The 22,235-nt window shown below is 37.7% G+C and overlaps 1 protein-coding gene across 1 annotated transcript; it reads left to right on the top strand.

Annotated features, from left to right (window-relative positions):
• The first annotated feature begins 14,170 nt into the window (after positions 1-14,170).
• On the top strand, positions 14,171-21,935 carry LOC126974869 (28S ribosomal protein S22, mitochondrial). The gene is made up of 7 exons (XM_050822563.1): positions 14,171-14,474; positions 14,549-14,775; positions 16,457-16,581; positions 16,975-17,032; positions 17,735-17,943; positions 20,796-20,976; positions 21,689-21,935. Exons 1-7 carry the CDS (start codon positions 14,360-14,362, stop codon positions 21,902-21,904), a joined length of 1,131 nt encoding a protein of 376 aa, XP_050678520.1. The 5' UTR covers positions 14,171-14,359; the 3' UTR covers positions 21,905-21,935.
• The last annotated feature ends 300 nt before the right edge of the window (positions 21,936-22,235 follow it).

Below are 22,235 nucleotides of genomic sequence, written 5' to 3'. Positions count from 1 at the left end.
AACCATCTAGCTATCGTCCAATAGCTTTGTCTTGCACAATGGCTAAGGTATTGGAACATTTGATTAAGAATCGTTTAGAATGGATAGTGGAGAGTAAAAATATATTGGCTAAGTCCCAGTTTGGTTTCCGCAAGGGTTCTAGTACATTGGACAGTCTAAGCACATTTATCACTGATATCCGTGTTCCTTTTTCTAAGAATGTAGGTGTGTTTTTAGATGTTTCACCTGCATATGACAATGTTCTTCCTCCAGTGCTCAGGCAGAAAATGCTTCAGCTGAGTATTCCTGTGAAGATTGTAAATATAATTTTTAATTTCCTCTCTCTTGGATCTGTAACCATCCGTTCCCCAAATTAAAATCGTTCTCCCAGACAGGTATGGAAAGGGCTTCCCCAAGGCTTTGTCCTTAGCCCATTACTCTACAGTATATCTACACATATTATTTAGAGCACTCAGTCAATTCCTTTTGTGAAATACTCTACTATATGTGTCTGTTAGTAAAATTGAGGAGGCTGCTTCTCGCCTTCATTCAGCTATTAGTTTTTTTTTATATTAGATTGGGCAAACGGGCAAGAGGCTCACGGGATGGGGAGAGGTGAGGCAACTGCCCATGGACATCTGCAACAACAGGTGTGTCAAGAAATGCGTTGTCGGCCTTTAAGGTGGGAGTATGCTTTTTTTTGAAGGTCCTTAAGTCGTATCTGTTCGGGAAGACCGCTGCCGGTAGTTGATTCCACAAAGTGGCTGTGCGAGGCAAGAAATTTCGAACAAAACGCGCGGTTGTGGAATGCCAGAAGTCTACGTGATGCGGATGGTACTTTGCACGTAATGTCCGGTGTTGGAATTCGGCCGCTGGAATCAACCTGAACAGCTCCTCTGAGCACTCCCCGTGATAAATGCGGTAGAAGATGCAGAGAGAACCCACATCTCTACGCAATGCTAGATAATCAAGCCGATCGGAGATAACTTGATCGTCGATGATTCAAGCCGCTCTTCGTTGTATGCGGTCAAATGGAAGAAGCTGGTACTGGGGAGCACCCGCCCAGAGGTGAGAACAGTACTCCATGTGAGGCCAAATTTGCGCCTTATAAAGTTGCAGGCGGTGGCTTTTAGTGAAGTACTGTCTCGCCTTACTGAGTACACCAAGCTTTTTAGAGGCCAGTTTGACCTTCTCTTCCAAGTGACCACGGAACTGAACGTCGCTCGATATATCGACGCCAAGTATGCCCATACAGGCTGTGGCAGTTAGAGGAGTGATCTCGAATCTAGGGGATACGACAAAGAGAGACTTTTAAGTGGTGAACGCACAAACTTGTGTCTTCTTGGGGTTGAATTGGACTAAATTTTGTCGGCCCCATTCCGAGACTTTGCAAAGCATAGTCTCGATTTCAGACATAAGTTTGTTCCGGTTCTCGTCGACGCTATCCCGGGACATATTGGCACGGCCGGTCTAGGAAGCATACCCTGTGCTGTCGTCTGCATAGCAATGAATGTTGCTGATTTGCAGCATATCATTGATATGCAGAAGAAATAGCGTAGGGGATAGCAAACAGCCTTGCTGCCAGCTTGCCAGGGATACCAGCGTTTATGGGTTTTAAGTCGGAGCATGACCTTGATGCTCCGATCAGCCAAAAAGCAAGTGACCCATTTGCACAACTTCTCGGGAAGCCCATAGGATGGCAGTTTTGCTATGAGCGCTTTATGCCACACCCGATCGAAGGCCTTCGTTATGTCCAAACTCACCGCCAACGCCTCTCCCTTCGACTCAACCGCTTGCGCCCATTTATGGGTGAGGTATGCAAGAAGATGACCCTGACGGAAACCGTACTGGGAGTCGCTGATCAGCTGGTGCCCCTCTAGGTATCCCAAGAGCTGGTGGTTGATGATCGACTCCATTACTTTGGAGAAAATGGAGGTAATGGCAATGGGGCGGTAGTTGGATGAATCTGAGCGTACACCTTTCTTAGCGATCGGGTGCACTAAAGCCGCCTTCCATAATTTCGGGGCTACGCCTGATGAGTAGGAGAGCCGGAAACGACGGGTAAAGACCGGCGCCAGTTTCGGAGCACATGTCCGCAGCAACATCGGGAGAATGCCATCGGGCCTGCTCGATTTGTGAATGTCCAAGGTGAGAAGCGCCTTAAGCACGGCACCATGCTGGATTTTTACCTCCGGCATACATGAATCGCACCGCGGAATATGCGGTGGTGGTGCACCTTGGTCATCCAGAGTCGAGATAGACGCGAGGAGGGAGCCCAGGAGATCAGCTTTCTCTTTCGCGTCATGGGCCAGCGAGTCATCATCCCTGTGCAGTGGCAGAATTGCTGGCTGGCAGAAGTTTTCTTGGACAGCCTTGGCGAGCGACCAGAACGCACGAGTTCCCGAGGGAAGGCGTGCAAGTCTCTCGCCAATTCTGCTTCGACTTCGCGTCAGAAATAACTCTTTCGAAGGACCTGGAGGCATAATTGAAGTGTTTTTTAAGTTCGCTGGAATTGACATCCTTAGATACCACCGCATTGACCCAAGCCTGATAGCACTCCTGCTTTCGGCGAGAGGCCATTTTGCAGGAGCGGTCAAACCATGGTTGGGACCTGCCACCGATAGGCACAGAGGAGGATGGAATGAAGAGTTCCATACCTTGCAGTACCACATCAGCAACAGCGTCAGCAGCGGCATCTGGATCTCCCAGCGAAAAACAGATCTGCCTCCACGGGTAGGATGCAAAAAAAGCACCGCATCTCGTCCCACTCTGCTGACCTATAGTGTCACACGCGGCGACAGCCTAAGAAGCGGGGCCGTGTTAGGCTCGTGATCGGCACGGTGCTCCGGATCAAGCAGTGGTCCGACGATCCCAGAGGAGCCGGAACCGGAAACTAGGTAGCCGTCCGGATGTGAGGTCAACAGAAGGTCCAACAGTGAAGGTGTATGATCTTGCATATCTGGGATTCGCGTTGGCGCAATAACCAGTTGCGTCAGACCATATGCTAAGGCGAAGTCGTGAACAGATCTCCCTGCATGATCGGTGGTACGTGAGCCTAGCCATTCGGCGTGGTGGGCGTTAAAATCGCCAAGAAACACGATCTCTGCAGTGGGGATCTGCTCCAACACGGAATATGTAGCAATTTGGATGTGTTCGAGGAGCCGGTCAGTCTCTGCGTTACCGCTATGGGACCTATACAGGCATGCGCAGATTCGCGGATGGTCATCGCAGTCTACACGCAGCCAGATGATGGATAGGTCCTGTCCTTCAAGAAAACTCAGGCGTTGAGAACAGACATCCTCCCTGACGTAAACGCATACGCCAGCCCGTGGTATAAAGGAGTGTTCCAAATTATACCCCGGGTAGGAAAGGTAAGATGAATCAGCCAGGGAGGATATCTGTGTCTCGGTTAAAAAGAGCAGGGCCGGCTTCGCCGTCTCCAGGTGAAAGTGGACGGCATTTAAATTTGAGCGAAGCCGCCTGATGTTGCAAAAGTCCACAGCGAGTGTGGAGGAGGGTGGTTTGTTCCTCCTGCTCTGCTTGCCCCGAGTCAGTGCAGATTTGCCCCCTCCAGAATACGCGGGGCAGCCTGGGCAACCACTGTTAGGTACAGGCCCTAATTGTGGACGCCCAGGGATGGATTCTCCAGGGCTGCATAGCCTGGTACTGTCCTGGAGTAGTCTTTTTTTAGTCTGTGCGGCCATTTGTATTTGGGAGGGGGGGTGTAGGCCTCCGGATACCCCACTCACCGGACGAAACACAGCGGCATAGCCGCTATTCGAGTGGTATGTCTCCGGGCGTTGCGGCCCAATTCGGTTGTGTCCGTGTGGACCCAACATGGCACTACCACTCCTATAACCATGATTGACTTCTAAATCATGGATTGTCCTTATCTATAAAAGCACTGTGGTTGTTTTTTCTCGATCTAGATCCCTCTCTGATATTTCAATATCATATGGCCAACAAAAATTTACTGCTATGGACCATGTAAAATTTTTAGGGCATGGTTCTCGATTCTAGATTAACTGGCATTCAACATATTAACAATTTTGTTAAAAAATGTGAAAAAAAATGTGAAAATTTTGCGTTCTCTATCCGGAGTTTGGTGGGGCTGCCTCCCATACACTCAGAAACTCATGTACAATGCCCTGGTGCGTAGTCACTTTGATTACGGCACTTATATCGCCATTCTTCTTAAATACTATATGGAGTAGTGAAGACCATGGACTTTTACTCGGTCTGAAGAGTCCTTGTTGCATCATGTTTTCAAATTTTTTCTTCACTATTTTATAACGATCAGGTGGAATGGGACGAGCACGGCAATGTAATGGAGGTCCTTGTGTTTCAATATAATGTTCCACGTTAATTTTAGGCGATAATTGCACCGGGGAATTCGGCAAGTATCGCGTGGTACGGGGCCTGTATACCGATACTTCGTACTGTGGGTAAGGTCGTTGACATTACTGGCGCGTTGATTTTAAGATTAGTGACGGCATTAATCAATCTTCGATTTTTTAAATCTACGATGAGTGGATGTTGGTTGAGAAAATCGGCACCTAATATTGGTTTCGTGACGTCAGCTACAATAAACTTGCACTTGTATGGTCGACGGAGGTTGAAATCGAGTACTAATGTTTTCTCACCATATGTTGATATTGTTGTGTTGTTTGCAGCGTACAATTTAAATGGTAGAGGCGTTGCTTTCATGCTTAGTTTTCTTGGTAGGACGGATATATAAGCACCGGTATCTACTAAGAATGACATCTTTGTTTTCTTGTCTGTGACAAAAAGGCGGTAGGATGTGTGAAGGACGCCGGGTTCCACCACAGCCAACGTCCGTTCTAGTTTCCCGATGGCGATTACAGGGCGTAGTACAATGTCGTGCTTCACTATCAAATCTATGGTAATAGCAGTAAGGAGTTGGTGCGCCATTTGGTGTGCGGGAACGGTTTTAAGACGATCTTCTATTGTGAGACGACGAGCGAAATCGGTGGCGATAATAGTGTTGAGATGGCCTTGACTTGAGTTCGACGACTTCTAGTGATAGTTTTCACACACACACACACACATACTCACGCCTTGTTCCCGTCGGGGTAGGCAGAGACAATAGAATGCCATTTGCTTCTATCCTTACAAACCTCACGAGCTTCCTCTACATTCATTACTCTTTTCATACATGCTCGCCGTTTGCGGGTGCTTCGGACCTCTCCTTTTCTCAAAACGTCCCCAATTTGATCGACGAATGTTCTACGAGGTCTCCCGCGACCGACTTGCCCACACACACTTGCCTTATATATTTGATGCGTCATTATTTCTTCACTCATTCGCTCCACGTGTCCAAACCATTTAAGCATTCCTTTTTCAGTCGTTGTCACAACATCCTCTTTCAAACCACAGCGCGCTCGTATTACCGCATTCGGAATTATATCAGACAGTCTTACCCCACATATACTATGTGATCGCATCTCAACTGCGTTAATTCTGCTTTTATGCTTCTTCTGCCATACCCAACTCTCACTTCCATACATTAACGCGGTGACAAGCACTCCATTATGTACAGCCATTCGCGCTTCTATTGGCACCGTCTGACCGTTTATAAAGGCATGCAGCGCTCCATTCACACAATTTCCCGCAGTCACTCTCCTTTCAATGTCACCTTCATATCTTCCGTCTCTTGTAAAAAAAATATAGTTTTCTTATCTCGTTAATAAGGAATTGTGTGTGATCTACCTGATTTGACGTGGGTGATTCTGGAACTGTTGCTGGTGGCTGGCTGGAGACGGCTGCTACCTCCTGGATTTGCTCCATCATCGTGTCAGCAAGCAACGCCAGTTCCTCCAGCGTGGACTTCACGCTGAATGACTCGCTGACGGCGAGCACGGACCGGACGTGGTCTGGCAGCAGCTTACTCCTCATCATGCGGAGGGTGGAGTCGGTAACCTTGTCCCTCGCAAGGTTACGCAAGCGTCGCAGTAGCTGTGAAGGCTTCTGGTCTCCAAGCTCCATCTCGGCGAGTAGCTTCTGCAACTTGCGGCTGTCGGATTCTTCATACACCGATATGAGACGTTCCTTGATGGCTGAATATTGTTTGTCTCTCGGTATGTTAAATAGGATGTCGGAGATTTGTTCGATGTCAGCCTTTTCTTATTGGACGAGCACCATCTGTGTCAGCTGAGCTGGATTCCTCTTGAGGTCATTGGTGGCGGCTTCAAAGCTGTGATACCACAATCGCAGATTTTCCCGCCAAAATGGTGGTATGCGCATCGACAGTGAAATGCTGGAGATTTCTGTTGCGGTGGGCGCTGGGAGTGGCTGAGCCTGGTTTGTGTCTTCCATTTCTTCATCGGGTAGATATTCCTCCAGCAGAGATTTGATGAACAGAAGTTCGTCGTTTCGGAGAGCTGGTGAAGCTGTTCTTCGATGTGTAGCCGGGCAGAGGTTCGATGTTCTTCTGTTCAGGCTTCCTTCCGTCTGTATTCTTGTTCGGGCTTCCAGCCTTCCTTCCGTCGGTGTTCTTGTTCGGGGTCACCACTTTGGAGACTGAGCGTTTGGAGATTAAATAAAACAACTGCTTGAGTAGTATGAAGAATGTGAGGAATATGTGGAATATATATTTTACTTCAGTTACACGATATATATACAAAATCCTTAAAACTAATTCACCAATTACAATTGTTACTTAAAAAATATTACAAGTTTAGAAATTACACACCAATACTAAAGCTTACATTTTGACCAATAGTTAAACGTTTAATTCAATAAGAATTGAGAATAATATTATGTGTTCTATCTCGCTCTAAATCTAATGCTATCGCAGTAAGCCGGCCAGCGAGCGCTTCTGTAAACTAGCGTCGATGCTCGTCAGTGAGCACCCACTCCTGTCGCTCATTGATTAAAATTGAATGAATAGGGAGCGACCCGCTTTAGGAGAGTACGCTCGGCCTTGCTGTGAGGTTGTGTAACGCGGGGCATATGACTGGTCACGTGAGTATATCTGCGGTCTTCGAGAGAACGTGACGATGCTTGTATTTCGATGAGATGGCTACTGGTGATCTGCATGATTCTATGACTTGATATACAGCATTATGAAATGGTTATTATAAGAGCTAATATTACATAAAATCATATGTTCTTTTAAGAACGAATCTTTAGTCATTCGCTTATTACAGTTAATATGCACGATTTATATTTCTACGATCTATAATGCTACGAAGGTATTACGCTGCAAGTTAGATATTAGACATTTGTATTAATTGATGTTATTGGTTGTAGGTACAGCTACACAATGTTTTGTCGTTTTCTGATACGTTTGAAAATTCACACGATAGACAAGGGCAAAACATTGTACTATAGCTTATCAATTTTGTAAATATTTTTATTAGTAAGGTCTTTATCCAATAAGTATATAAATGGATATTTTTCTGAAAAAACAACATGAAATTGCAAGTAATAAAATAATAAAAAGTATATTATTGTTCTAATTACCTCTTCGTTATATTTCTCACTAGTAAATTACAGACGGATAATCTGACTCGCACTTTCAGCCAAGTTTTATCTGACTTTTTCGCGTATACTATGTTCTTACAAAGCATGACGCGGCCCGAGGTGACGTTTTCAATCCGTTGTATGAATGCGGGGTGGTGTGAAGCGCGCGGGTGAAATTAGAATTTTTTCTACAACGCGCCCTCTTAATACGCTTTTATTAGCTTCTGCTGTATGTCTGTTTGCAACCGACTCTATTGGACTTGATTTTGATTAGTACCTGTTCAAAAACAATCGTTCTTGAGGAGTAAACCCCAGTCGTGCGTCGGAGCTGACACACACACTCTTTTGTGCTGACTGATGAAGACTACTAATAAATAATAATTAAAATTAATATTTACGCACTAAACAATCTAATCTAATATAATCCATACTTATGTTCACATTATATTTTAATAAAAAAAAAAACATACATTCTAGTTTCACGTGATGGCCAATTCAAACTATTTATTAAAAACAAAACATTTAATATTAATATGGTCACGATAAGATGTTGTTTGGTTAACTAATTACGTAATAACTTAAGACAGAAGGACCCTTATGTAGGGATTAATTAAATTAACTGACTGGGACATGGATCTGACAACTTTTGGAGAGAGAGACTTGGTTTTTTTACAAGTAATGTTTTTGATGGCTTACTATGATGATGATGATGGCTTACTAGATGGCGTACTATACAATAGTACATATAACCAGAAGATACTAGTAGTATGTCGGTAACTAGAGTCTAGATAGACAAGTAAAACGGAAATCGAAACGAATTAATGAAACAACAGAGCAAGTAATATTATTTTTATGTATGCTTGAATTTTATTGCTATTATAGATTAAATTATAATCAGGGACTCGGAAAAAGGGCGGGAAACTTAAGATCGGTCGCACGTAATTTTAATAATTTTTCATTTTATTTTTAAATTTCATGTAAATATTTAGATATTTTGATCAGATAAGTTGTAGTTTGTATATATTTTAGTAGTTAGTTTTTATTAAAGTGTTAATTTGTGTATTTTTCATCCTATTGGTAAGTCTTCTTCTTCTTCTTCTTCAGTTTTATATGGTATGATGGACCCCCCGGATGATCCTGGGGGGACAGCCCCTGATATAGGTCATGTAGTGACAATATCTAATAATGACGAAGGTAGCACGATGGATACAGATGGTTCTGTGTCTCAGACATCTAGTGGCCGTAAAAGAGTGTCAGCTCGACCCAGAATATGCAGACACTGTAATAAAAGACGACGAAAACACAGTGGTGATAAAAAGGATATTAAGGAAAGTGATTGCAAATGTGTAGACATTAGTGACAAACAAATTCTTTCCAAAGTCGATTCCTGCAATAATTCTTCTATAGTAGTAGAGACCATACAAAAAAATAACACAGACACTCCACAACAGCCACAGCCCCCTGTTGCAAGGCTGTTATATAACTCATTAGATGCTGCTCCTTTTGTTGTACACATTCAGAAACAGTATTCATCTCCCGATGATAATGTTACTTTACATCCAGTTACATTTGGTCGTTTTCTCAAAAGAAATTCTATTAAAAATATTGTGAATGGAAGTTTAAAAAGGATAGGCCGGAAAAGGTTATCTATTTCTTTTTCTAAGTACCAAGATGCAAATGACTTTGTTGAAAACAAAAATTTAGAAAATGAAAAATATAAGGCTTTTATTCCATCATTTTCTGTGAGTAGAATAGGAATAGTCAGAGGAGTACCAGCTGAGTGGTCTGAAGAGGAAATAAAAGATAATGTTTCTGTTCCTATTGGCTGTGGCCCAATCATAAAAATTAGGAGAATAAAACGAAAGATGATGATTGATGGACAAAACCATCTTAAATGTACTGAGTCTGTGGTATTTACTTTTGATGGACAGTTTTTGCCTAAACGAGTATATATGTGCTACACTTCTCTTACTGTAGACTTGTATATATATCCTACTATTCAATGCTACAATTGTTGTCGGTTTGGTCATGTGAAATCTCAATGCAGATCTAAACCAAGATGTTTTAGATGTGGTCAAGGACATAGTGGTGATAACTGCTCTGTTCAAGATGATTTTATATCTTGTTGTTTATGTAAAGGTTCCCATATTGCAACTGATAAAAAATGTTTAGAATATGAAAGACAAAGAGCTATAAAGGAATCAATGGCTAAAAACTGTATTTCCTATTCAGAAGCTTCAAAGATACATCCATCTGTCTCTCGAATTTCATATGCAGATACATTACTCTCATCACCTAACATCACTCCTAATACTTTTCCAACCCAGCATTAACATTCAACACCTAAAGCTATAAACAATACTTCATATAAAAAAACTGTTTTTGTTAAACCAAAGCCTCCACCTACACTTAGCAAAGGATATGACAAATCTGCTCACCAAGAAATTTTAAGGGATTTTAATATTCCCCAACCCTCTAATGGATGTGCATTAATTAACAAAGAAAATGAAAATCCTTTGGAATCCTCAGTAATTGATTTAATTATTTCTCTTATAAAATCTCTTAGTCAATCGAATGAATTTTCACCGTCCAACGCTGCCTTATTAGTTTCTGCAATTACTCAAATTTATAAACCAAATAATGGACAAAGTTCTTCAATGGAATTGTCAAAGCATCACTCCTAAAAAAAGTGATCTTATTTATTTATTAAATAAATATAAACCTTATATCTGTGCTCTTCAAGAGACATGGTTGAAACCAGGATCTTTATTTAAGATTCGTGGTTATTCATATCTCAGAGAAGATCGTGTGGATGGGCATGGCGGAGTAGCCATGCTTGTGAAACACCCTCTTTCCTTTTCTCTCTTCTCTATTCCTTCTCACAGTAATGATTTTTCTATTATTGCTGCTTTAGTTGAAAATATCTGTTATGTATCTATTTATATACCTCATCCTTCTTCTGCAATCTTAAATGAAATTAAAGATATTATTTCCATTCTTCCGAAGCCTTTTATGATCCTTGGTGATTTTAACTGTCGCCATGAATCCTGGGGTTACTTATCTTCTAATAGTTATGGTAACACATTAATAGATATATTTGATTCAGTGAATTTGTGTATATTAAATGATGGTCGTCCTACACGACGTTCTCATCCTGACGAGGGCCCAAGTGCTCCAGATTTAACAGTCACTACACCTAATCTTGCTTCTTCTTTGTCCTGGGATCCATTACGATCTACTTTTGGTAGTGATCACTTCCCACTATTATTATCATTTCCAACCTGCAATAATAACAATAAAGTATTACATAAAACTTATTCTCCTCGTTTAAAATATAAGCTTAATGATGTTGATTGGGATTTATATAAAGATCTAATAAAAAACAAAATTATTACACTTCCAAAAATTAATCCAGGTACAGAATCTCAGTGTGCAGATTCTTTAGCAAGAATCTTTATTGAGGTTGCCAATGAGATATTTCCAAGTAAAAATAGCTCTTTGGGTTTTATTCCTTCTCCTCCTTGGTGGGATAACGAATGTACTGAGGCAGTAAAGAGAAGAAAATATGCTGAAATTACATACTGTCAATGTTCCACTGATGAGAATTTTGAAATTCTTACAAAGGGTATGTCAGAAACTTCAAAATTTCTAAAGAAAAAGAAATTTGATGGCTGGAAAAATTTCTGCTATTCAATATCACCTGATGTCAAACCATCTCTTGTATGGCAAAATATAAGAAGGTTTAGATCTGCATACAAAGATTCATCTCCAAAATCAATCCCTTTTCATTTAGTTAATAGCTTTTTAGATAAATTGGCTCCACCTTTCGTTCCTGAAGACTTAATAATTGTTTACCCTGTAATAAATATAAATAATGATAACTGTTTTGGTTTAAACAGTATATTTTCTCTCACTGAACTAAAAGGTGTATTGTCTCATGTTAAGGATTCTGCTCCTGGGCTGGATGGTATTCCGTATTCCTTTATCTCTCATTTAGATGATGATGCTTTATTTTATTATTTATCTCTTATAAATTCCATAGTGACATCTGGTAACATCCCCTCCACGTGGAAACGTCAAGAAATAATTCCCTTACTGAAACCTAATAGGTGTTCTTCAGACCATTCTGCCTATCGCCCAATCGCACTTTCTTCTGTTTTGATGAAAATTACAGAACATCTTATAAAAAATCGTTTAGAATGGTTTCTTGAGCATAACGGTCTATTATGTGAATCCCAATTCGGCTTCAGACGTGGGAAAAGTACTATTGATAGCTTAAGTATATTCATTTCTGAAATTCAATTATCATTTTCAAATAATAAATCAGTAATAGCTGCGTTCTTAGATATAAATTGTGCCTATGATAATGTCGTAATAAGTATTTTAAAGAGTAAGCTTTTACAACTTAATATACCTCTGCTATTAACAAATTTTATCATAAACATGCTTTCCGAAAGATACATAACCCTGAAAGTAGATGACAGGAAGTCAATTACTCGACTTGTTTCAAAGGGCCTCCCCCAGGGATCAGTACTTAGCCCAATATTGTATAATATTTATACACACGATTTAAAATCATCACTTAATAGTGTAAATGTTCTTCAGTATGCTGATGATCTATTAATTTACTGTCGTGATATTTCTATTGAAAAAGCTAGTTCTTCTATAACACAACCGCTGATAAATTTAAAAACTTGGTTGGACTTAAACGGCCTTGATCTATCACCTGAAAAAAGTACAATAGTTTTATTCACGAGATCAAGAACTCCTCCTCCTATTTCTATATTTTATGAGGGTTATCAGATTCCAGTTAAAGATAATGTTAAGTTTTTGGGAATTGTCTTAGATTCGAAACTAACTGGTATCCCACATTGTGATTACCTAAATGCTAAATGTGAGCGTACTCTTAATATTTTAAGATGTCTGTCAGGTGTTTGGTGGGGTGCGCACCCTTTTTGCATGAAATTGTTATATAATGCTCTTATAAGAAGTATATTAGATTATGGTACATTCTTGCTGGAGCCTGGTAGTGTTAAGGCATTTAAAAAACTAGATCTCATACAGTCCAAAGCTTTACGAGTAGTTTCTGGTGCTATGCGGTCAAGTCCTATCAATGCTCTTCAAGTAGAATGTGGTGATCCTCCACTACATCTACGTCGTCAATATTTAGCAGACAAATTTATATTCCGTTCTTTTCAGTTTCTTAACCACTCTCTTTATAACAAACTTCAGAAACTTTCTCATTATATAGATTCATCTGCATATTGGTCAAATAAAAAACCACCTTGTCTAATCAATAGTTTTAAGAAATTTATCAACATAAAAGCTCCTATTCATCGATCCATTAATTATCCTCTTTTCAGTACTAGCTTTGAAGCATTAATGTTGCTTCCAGAAATTAATTTTAACTCAGATTTAAATAAGCACGATATTAGTACAAATTTTTCGTTTAATCTTCTTAAAAATACTGTTTGGGTTGATTACCATCATATTTACACAGACGCGTCTAAACATTCCTCCTCGGATCCCGTTGGTGTAGGTGTCTATCACGCTCAATTTAAAATATCACAGAAAATTAAACTTCCTCCGGAAACATCGGTGTTTACTGGGGAATGTTATGGTATTTTTAAGGCTATTGAATATATTATTCTATTTAAACTTCCAAAAACAATAATTTTCTCTGATTCAAAAAGTGCCTTACAGTCTCTCAATAGGTTCCCATTTAAATCAAAAAACATTTCTTCTGTTGTCATAGAAATAAGAAATCTATTAAATAAATGCAATCACTTTTGTCTTTCTGTGTTGTTTGTATTGATCCCCAGCCATAGCGACATTCCTGGTAATATAAAAGCAGACCAACTAGCTAATGAAGCCGTGGTCGATGGCGACATTTTCCCTTATAAAGTTTTTTGCCAGGATCTAGGTGCTCTTCCTATAGTTCACCTTCAGGATTGTTGGAATAGACTTTGGACTGAAACTGGTCAATCAAAAGGCAGGAAATATTTTAACCTTCAGCCACTTATTTCATTTAAACCATGGTTTTTCCGTGCCAAATGCAATAAGTTAGTATGTTCTTCTATCATAAGAATGCGTTTGGGTCATGTTTGCACTCCTGTTCATCTTAATAGATTAGGCATTGTATCTACTGACATGTGTGAATGTGAATCCGATAAATGTGATCTAGATCACATTTTCTTTTCATGTTCTCTATACGACCGCTCCTCATTCCTGAATGATCTAATATCTCTTAATGTTCCTTTTCCTACCTGTATATCCTGTCTAATTATGTATCCATGTAAATTTTATAAAATATTGTCATCTTTCATTCTTCAGAATCATATTAAAGTTTAAATATTTGTAATGTTGTGTAAGTAGCAAGTATATATATGTATATTTATGAAATTTTTAATATCCGTTTCAATCCTCTTTCTACTTATCTGATCCTTTGCCGTGTTCCGTATCCTTTTTTAACTTAGTTTCCCAATCTTTTAATTTCCGTTATTGGCAAAAAGTAAACGCTATTACCAAAAGAAGAAAAAAAAAAAAAAAAAAAAACAGGGACTCGTATGGGTCGTTCGAGCACCGCCATCTAGCGAATCTCTCAGAAATTAAAATTGAAAAACACGCAACTTACCAGCACTAGCAAAGATTATAATATAATAGTACAAGTACCTAGTATACTTTAAAAAAGCTGCTGCAATCGATTCCGAGTTCCGACTGCCAACTGGCAACTGCAAAGTGCCAAAAAAGCTTGACCTTTGTCGTTGTCACACTAAACATGTTTATATACTTTACTTCACAATAATTATCAATTTTATATATTTATTTCGGTACATAAGTAAGAAAGTTTTAGGTTAAATAACTAATTTATAAATCACAAACATCATTTCAAGATATGTCTCTGCTAAAATTATTAAGAACTAATACGAGGCAGATTTTTGTGAAATTGAATGAGAGACAAGTACTTGTTATTTCATCAAAAAAGTTTAGCTGTGTACCATCTGTATACGGTATGAAGTTATTTTTCTGGTATATCTAGTTTTGTTCCCATTGTTTCGTAAATTATATGTTTATTTGGTTTTAGATCAAGAGAATCCTGGGCCAAAATTTTTTTCATCAGGTGTTCAGATATTATTGAAGAGGCTAACTAGACCTGATTTTACCAAAGTTTTTCGAAAAAGAACAAACAGTAATATCCCTGTTTTGCGTACTCCTGTGTATAAATTTTTGACTGACGAAGAACTCGCGATAGAAAAGGAAAATGCCAATAAAAGGGCAGATCGATTACTGCAGATGCCCCCTGTTGTAAAGGTAAGATTTATCCGTTTCTTCGGATATTAATGAAGCCCTTCTTATGAATCTCAACAAACTTATGTATATTATAGTGAATTAAACCAAACACAACCTTAAGCCCAACATACAGTCAAAACTCAAAATTGGGATAGTCTTTGGTTTATTTTGTTGAGCTTTCACAGTATCAACAGATCATGTTTTGGTAAAACACTGGAATTTCTGCCAGCTACACTATATGTTTTTACATCATAACTTGTTTCTAGTAAATTTTAGCATATACTACTAATCAATAAAAGATTTTGATATTTTTCATGACACAGTGACAAGTCTGAAAAAAAACTAACCACACATTTCTGTTTGTAAATAATAATAATATGTTAGTTGATATTCATCCAAACTATTTCTTCGTTATATTGTATCTATTATTGTTAGTAATCTGCTTAAAATCCTTGTTAAATTTGTAGGTCGAACTGTATTTTGTATTTAAATTAATGTCTTGCAATGAGAGTGGTGTATGCACCAGTAACTGGCATTCATACCAGATTATAAACCTATAAGACCATAATTATTTTTAATGTTTTGTATGTAATGCTGTTGGTGTGTCAATAAATAAATAAAAATAGTGATGTACAGGACATAATATTATTATGATTCATACATTTTGCCAAAAGCAAAATTGTCACCAACTTTAGGTATGATTAGGAGTATAAACTAAAAATAACAGACTTAATTGGATAATACTTGCTAGGGATAGAAACAAGTAGGAAAGGCTGGAGCTTTCCTTCAGAGGAGTAAATCCTTGAGGTTGACTTTAAAATAGTATGGAGACCAAGTGTCATTAAATTGATTGTTATTAAGCTGTATATTAATTTATATGTTCAATTATTGAAGGCATTACTGGTAAGAAAGAATATAAAAGACTATTACATTATGTTTTGTTTTGGTTATTATTTAGGTAGTTTTGGTTTATTTTATGTGTATGTTATCTAAAAATTAGGATTTAATAAGCCTTCTTTGTCATCTGATATTTAATATTCAATCATTATTATTTTTTCTTTTATGCAAATTAATAAGTGATTTCTTTAAAAGGCAACAGTAAAGTTAAAGGTTAGATCAAATTACAATTGGCAACTGATGTCTGTGACAAGAATACTTGTTAATCATACATTAAAATTATGAAATGTCACATTAATATATTATTCATTATTCATATAAATAGCCAAGATTTTACTGGAAGATCCAATTGATGGGCAGGAAGGATAGACCAAAAGGTGTGAAAGGGTATTGTAGTTGACCTTAATTAACCTTTCCATCTCACGCAACTCTGATAGTGTGGTATGCCTCAGATTGGCGCGATTTTGGTGCTCACACAGAGTTCTGTCAATGCATATTATTTTATGTGTAGCAATAGATTGCTTATAATTAGGATGATTTGAGTGAATGTCTCTGAAAGCTATTGAAACAAGCTATAAGACCATGCTAAATAAACCATCTTATAAACTAAATAAGGGTCAGAATTGGGTGAGGGAGTAGGGTGCAGTACTGTATACTCAGGTTTGGTGTATCTGAAAAATCTAGTGCCCTGGGGCACTTCCGATTTGGGAAGGTTAAAAGGATAAAGAGCAGGGATCACATGAATCCTTTGTCACTTCATAACATGAAGTTCCTAAAGATATACATGAGAAAAAATATTTTTCAGGTCCATGAACCCATTGTTGATGTTTTGGCAAGGGATCCAGCTCTAATAGGATATGATTCTTCTACTTACCTCTTCACTGATATTACCTTTGGAGTTGCTAATGAACACAGAATTATTGTGGAAAGGTATGGATAATAATTGTCAAGTATATTTTATTTCATAATGTGACTTCAGGTATAATTATATATTATTTTTTTTTCAAAATGGTGGTAAATGGTAAATTGTTTAATCTATTGAAATTAATGAGTGTAATTTCTTCAACCTGATTGTATAAAGTGATTTTGAGTTTGAAAAATTTCAAACACAAAGGTTACTTAATTGACATGAACACTGAAAGGATTTTTGAAATATCACCCATATTGGGGGTAAAATACAGGTTGGATAGTTGTATATCATATATATATATATAGAAATAAATGTACACCTAATTACAATTTTATTCCTGAGTCAAATATAACAATATTCAAATTAAAGTGTGCCCAGTACAGCTAGTTATTCTTACAATTTTGCTGTTTTAGAGGTCCAGATGGAACACTACAATCGTGTGATTATGACACTAGAAAAAGACTAAATCAGGTAACTATGTATATTACAACATGTTCATGTGGTTCTAGAACTAGAACTTTGTACACAGACTTATAAAGGTGTGATAAAAGCTTAGAAACTTTTAAATATTAGCCTAAACTCACATATACAAAAAGTATGTCATCTGAGTTTTTAAATTGTTATCCATTGAATTATGCTTAAGCCTACAACATAAACATATTTATAAGTGATAGTTAATTTAGGAAAAAACCAACAAAAATGGCCTGTAGTATTATAAATTGATCTGAGTGATACTCAGACTCCATTGCTCCAATAATTAAACAAGTGTAACTAAAATATGTAAATTGAATTGTAATAACTGCACTAATTTTTTTCTTAAGCCAAAGTGAAACTAAATGTAATCGAATATTATAATTGTTTTTTTTAATTTTTTAATAGTCTTAATACTTTCAATTTGGTTTGTATATGTTATTTTTAAAGTATTGTTTTGTTTTATGCTGTTACATTGATTGAAGAGTCTGTGGCGCAATGGCTAAAACATATTTTGACTCTCATGATGGTGCCCTCTGTTCGATATTCGCCCGCCCCTTACCAATGTGTGTTCTGTTTTCGAATTCATAGATTTTTGATGTTTCATACCAGTTTTTAACACCAATCACATGGGCATGTGTATCAATGCAATCACATAACATTTTGTGATGCATATAAAAATATATATATTTTTTATTTCAGATATATTTTCCATCAGATGGCCGTAAGTTAAGAGAGCCAAAAATGTTTTCGGACAAAGAGAGATTCGATAGCTTACTAGAGAGGGAGAAATATGAGTATGTTTTGGATCTGGCCTGTGTGCAATATGACCCTGACGAGAGAAAGTATCAAGAAATAACCAGTATCACATACCAACATGTTGATAAATATAGCAAGTTTGATCTTTTAAGGTAAATAATCTTATGCAACTATACCTAATTAGTAGTCATAGGATATGCATCATAATGTGATTAGATATCCCACTGCATTCAAAATAAAATATTAACTACCAACCATTCGGAAATTAATGCCTCACCTATCTGAGAAGAATCATTGGGCACAATAAACTTTTTTTTTTTTTCAAATAAAATTTTGATACAATCATATTTATAATTTAAGTAGACTAACCATGGATGGTCCATTCCATATACGATTTGCCTCTGTATATGGTTGCATTTATTCAGTGTGTTGGCTTACCTCTCTGTGTGGTGCTTAATCAGTTGTTCGATCGGAACTTCAGGGTGTTCCCAAAGATGATGGTCATAAATTTTGTCGGCCGAGTAAATATCGAAGTTATTGCAGACGCGTCGGTTTATATAAACTTGGAGTCGATGAGAGATTAACTTGGTGACCTTTTATGTCTACCAGACTATGTAATATGGTCTTGAGAAAGAAAGAAAAATCATTTATTCTGAAATTTAAACCTAGTATACAAGCAGACTTATAATTAATTTATATTTAAATGCAGAATTGGAGTTCACCTCAGCATAATACTGTTCACACCCATAGGTGATATGTGTAGTACTGGTCTTCTGGAGAACCCCGATATTATAGCGGATTGGTATACTACATACAGGTTAAACATACATAAAGGGTTACAATACTAAAACACATAATATCATAATAAAAAAAATTACATAAAATTTCGTGACCAGACCTAATTCCACAAGTTAGTAATAAAATTAAGTACAATAAAATAGTAAAAAAATATATAATAACAAGTGACTACTAAATGCGTGATAAATTGAGGATGCTGATATAATAAGAAACTCTCTAAAAAAAACTCATGACAATTACAGGTCTTATAATTTATCTTAAATAGCATTATAATGCCAAGTAAGGAGATTTCTGTACTTTTGACGAGTATTAACGAACACTTTAAGCTTACTATGAACACATTGCTTATATTGGAGGTTCCTTAATGGATATATATCCCCCATATATTCCATATTTTGGCTGACCAGAACAGGAAAGTTCCTCTGAAAGCAGCTGCGGCTTGACCCTGCGTCAAAAGCTGCGTCGCACATTGTGGTGTGCGTAGAGAAAGACGAATGGATGCCCATGACAACTTATCATACAAATATGAAGGTGCTTTATACTTAATAACATCAAAAAGAAGACAAGCGAAATGGAATTTGCGCCTGTGTCTCATTTTAAGTATTGAGTGTTTGTTTAAGTGTTACAAGGGCTCTCAAAGGGATATTAAAACAAAAACGAGCGCACGCATTCTGAATTCTTTGTATTAGATTTTTTGTTATTGCGAGTAAACGTAGACCGAACACTGCATCCACGTAGTGTAGTTTATAACAGAACTGACTCAACCAATTGAATACGCAAGCTTTCTTTAAGGTATGGTCGCATTTTGTCCAAAACTTTAAAGACTAAATACATTATTTTTGATAGCAAGCATCAACTATCAAAATGATTGCACTTAGTATGTCTTTTAAGAACGTGTGTATGAAGCACGTAACCTAGGAATGCATATGCATTGTGATCTTCGTTGAAAATCACATACCTATCAATCAAGAACCTGTTCTTATAAATTAAGTGGATTAAGTAAGAGACTATTTTTAAAAAACCAACCAATATACATAATATACCTGTAAATCGGCTGCATACATATGATATTTACAGTGTTTTCATTCAGTTGTTATGTCGACTGAATATAATATAAAGAGAGGTCCTAGAATTGATCCTTGCGGGGCTTCTTTTTTGAAAGGCATCTTCTCAGAATGAGCCATTATTACATTTTAACTTTAGATATTGGTAACGATTTGAGAGTGCCAGTTTTCCTACAAAGATTGCTCTTGCTGTGGCGATCCTATCTCTGACACGAGCCCGTTATGTGTTACTAGTGCAGTTCTTGTAGATCTTTTAATGATATTGACTTGTACTTTCTCGTACGCGAGACTAGTACTGGTTCTGATATCTGCCTGTACTTTCTCGTACGCGAGACTAGTACTGGTTCTGATATCTGCCTGTACTTTCTCGTACGCGAGACTAGTACTGGTTCTGATATCTGCCTGCTCAACGATGAGAGACTCGATGACCCTGAAAAGCCTATCAGTGATAAACAACATGGTTTTTTCGCCACGTCTGAAAGTTGGAAAACCTCCAAATGTCAGGTGTCATGACGTCAGGTGTTGTCGTCGTTCCCGTGAATGCACATGACGTTTTTAATTCATTGAATCCATGTCTGCGAATCTTGCTAAGGCTGGTAATCATCAGTTTGTATCTTAGAATTCCTTTTCTGTTTGACCTAGTCGACTATCCGTCACTTAGCGTTCCAGCAAGCAATTCGTGTCCGTATTTTCATGCTCAAGGCCGTCGCTTTAAAATCCGCCTGGTAATGCTATGTTTCTGTTTCAAAAATCAGATTGAATTAGGTGAGCGAGTGATTAGCACACTATACCCTTTTATTTATGAGAATATCGACAATGGGCAGACTAGGTTTTATTCAGGTATCCTTAGTGAGTGGATTATGTTTTGTGGCGCAGAGTATACACTTACTCTTTATCCTCTGCTCATCTGCATCACAAAGTTAGTGATCGCGTAAAGGCGCGGTTGCAGCAGCTCCACGGGGAGGATCGGGGACATGGATGACACAATCTTCTAAGAGATCTGCTTTGATAGTATTCCACTACTATCGTATGTCTCACTATCAGCGATTTTCTCCCCTCACTTTATATATATAGTATATTTTTGTATTAGAAGTCCCACAATTTCTTTGTCTTCTGCAGTCATACCTAGATTATACTTTTAGATCAACACGTCACTTCGGGCCATTTGCATTTTACCTAACGTGGCATCACAGTATAGACAATCTGTTGTTGGAGCTGGTGCAAACCGGCGCTGTTCGGGAGGGAGTACTCCTGATAGCTCTACGTCAGGCAATTCATGCAGACATAATTGATGGAGAGGAATGCAACTCTTTAGTTACACAGGTTTGTGGAGTTCGAATAAATTATTAGCGGATTTTTCTGAAAGTGCATAATCCCCGAGGTGGCAATGAAATACGCCACGAGCGTTTTTTGACTTGTTGTACAACTGAATGAAATGGACGCGTATAATATTTACGACTTGGGAATTTCATTTACATTATAAACAAATGCCACTAGTTTTTGAGTTGCCACTTAATGGGCGAGAAATGTATTATAGGTACTTGTGTCTGGTGAGTGGTTTTAATTTCTTCTTCAAAAAATGGCAAAGGTACACATACAGCCTTCACGGGAAGTGTGAAAAACACTGAATTCCTCGCAGCATCTTGGCTAATTATATTAACAAGTTTTTTTTCCAAAGTTGACATCAACAAATTTACTCTAATGATTTAAATAGGGAAATAATATCTATGTACTACGGTTTACCTAATATTTTTATGAACCTACCATACCTAACATAGATTTAGTTGTCTGAGGCACCACAACAACTGTGCTTGTTTGGCGACATTATAGTACGGTCAACAACGCTTTTTTAGGCCATAGAGTATAGACTTTTTCAAAGACTTGTATTACTGATCTACTATCTATCTATGTACTTATATTACTGATCGTGGCTCTATAAATGACAGATATAAATAGAGAAGTAGAAAAAATATTATTAAGTATGTTATATATTATAAATTTATTAATTATGTATAATTATGTTTACAATTTGCAGATATTACCCACACCAATACAGTTGACTAAGAATGAAAAACTTACCGAGGATGATATAAATCTCGACACAAAATGTACTGAGTGTGTGGATAAATATATCAAGAACAGTTCATCAATGAAGAGCCAACAGGCGCTGGCTTTGCAAGGGTTCAGAGAGTATTATCAGAACCTTGTGGAACTTAGCAGAGGATTGAGGAAAGCGCATGGAAATGTTTAAATATTAGATAAATAAATTTGCTAGTTACGAACTGCTGTTTAATTTTAATACTAATTACTTTTTACAATTAAAAAATTACAGGTATCACTGCGAGCGTTGCCGGCCTTTTAAAAAGGAGTTGCTTATGTCATATTGTCCTGGAAACACCGCACAGTAATTCCACAGCTTGGTTGTACGTGGATGTTCCTTGCAAATTTTTTTAAGTTACAAGCAGTATGTATTATTGCAATTAATATAAAATGAAGCGATAATCTGCTTTCTGATTTTCAAAGAAAGTCAAAACCTTCATAAATAATTTAGTATTATGTATTATTTCTTCTTTTGGTGACGC

This window comes from Leptidea sinapis, chromosome 34, assembly GCF_905404315.1.
Source record: "Leptidea sinapis chromosome 34, ilLepSina1.1, whole genome shotgun sequence".
NCBI classification, from domain to species: Eukaryota; Metazoa; Arthropoda; class Insecta; order Lepidoptera; family Pieridae; genus Leptidea; species Leptidea sinapis.
Note: the sequence above shows the minus strand (reverse complement) of the source record. Positions and strands in the feature narration are given on the sequence as shown.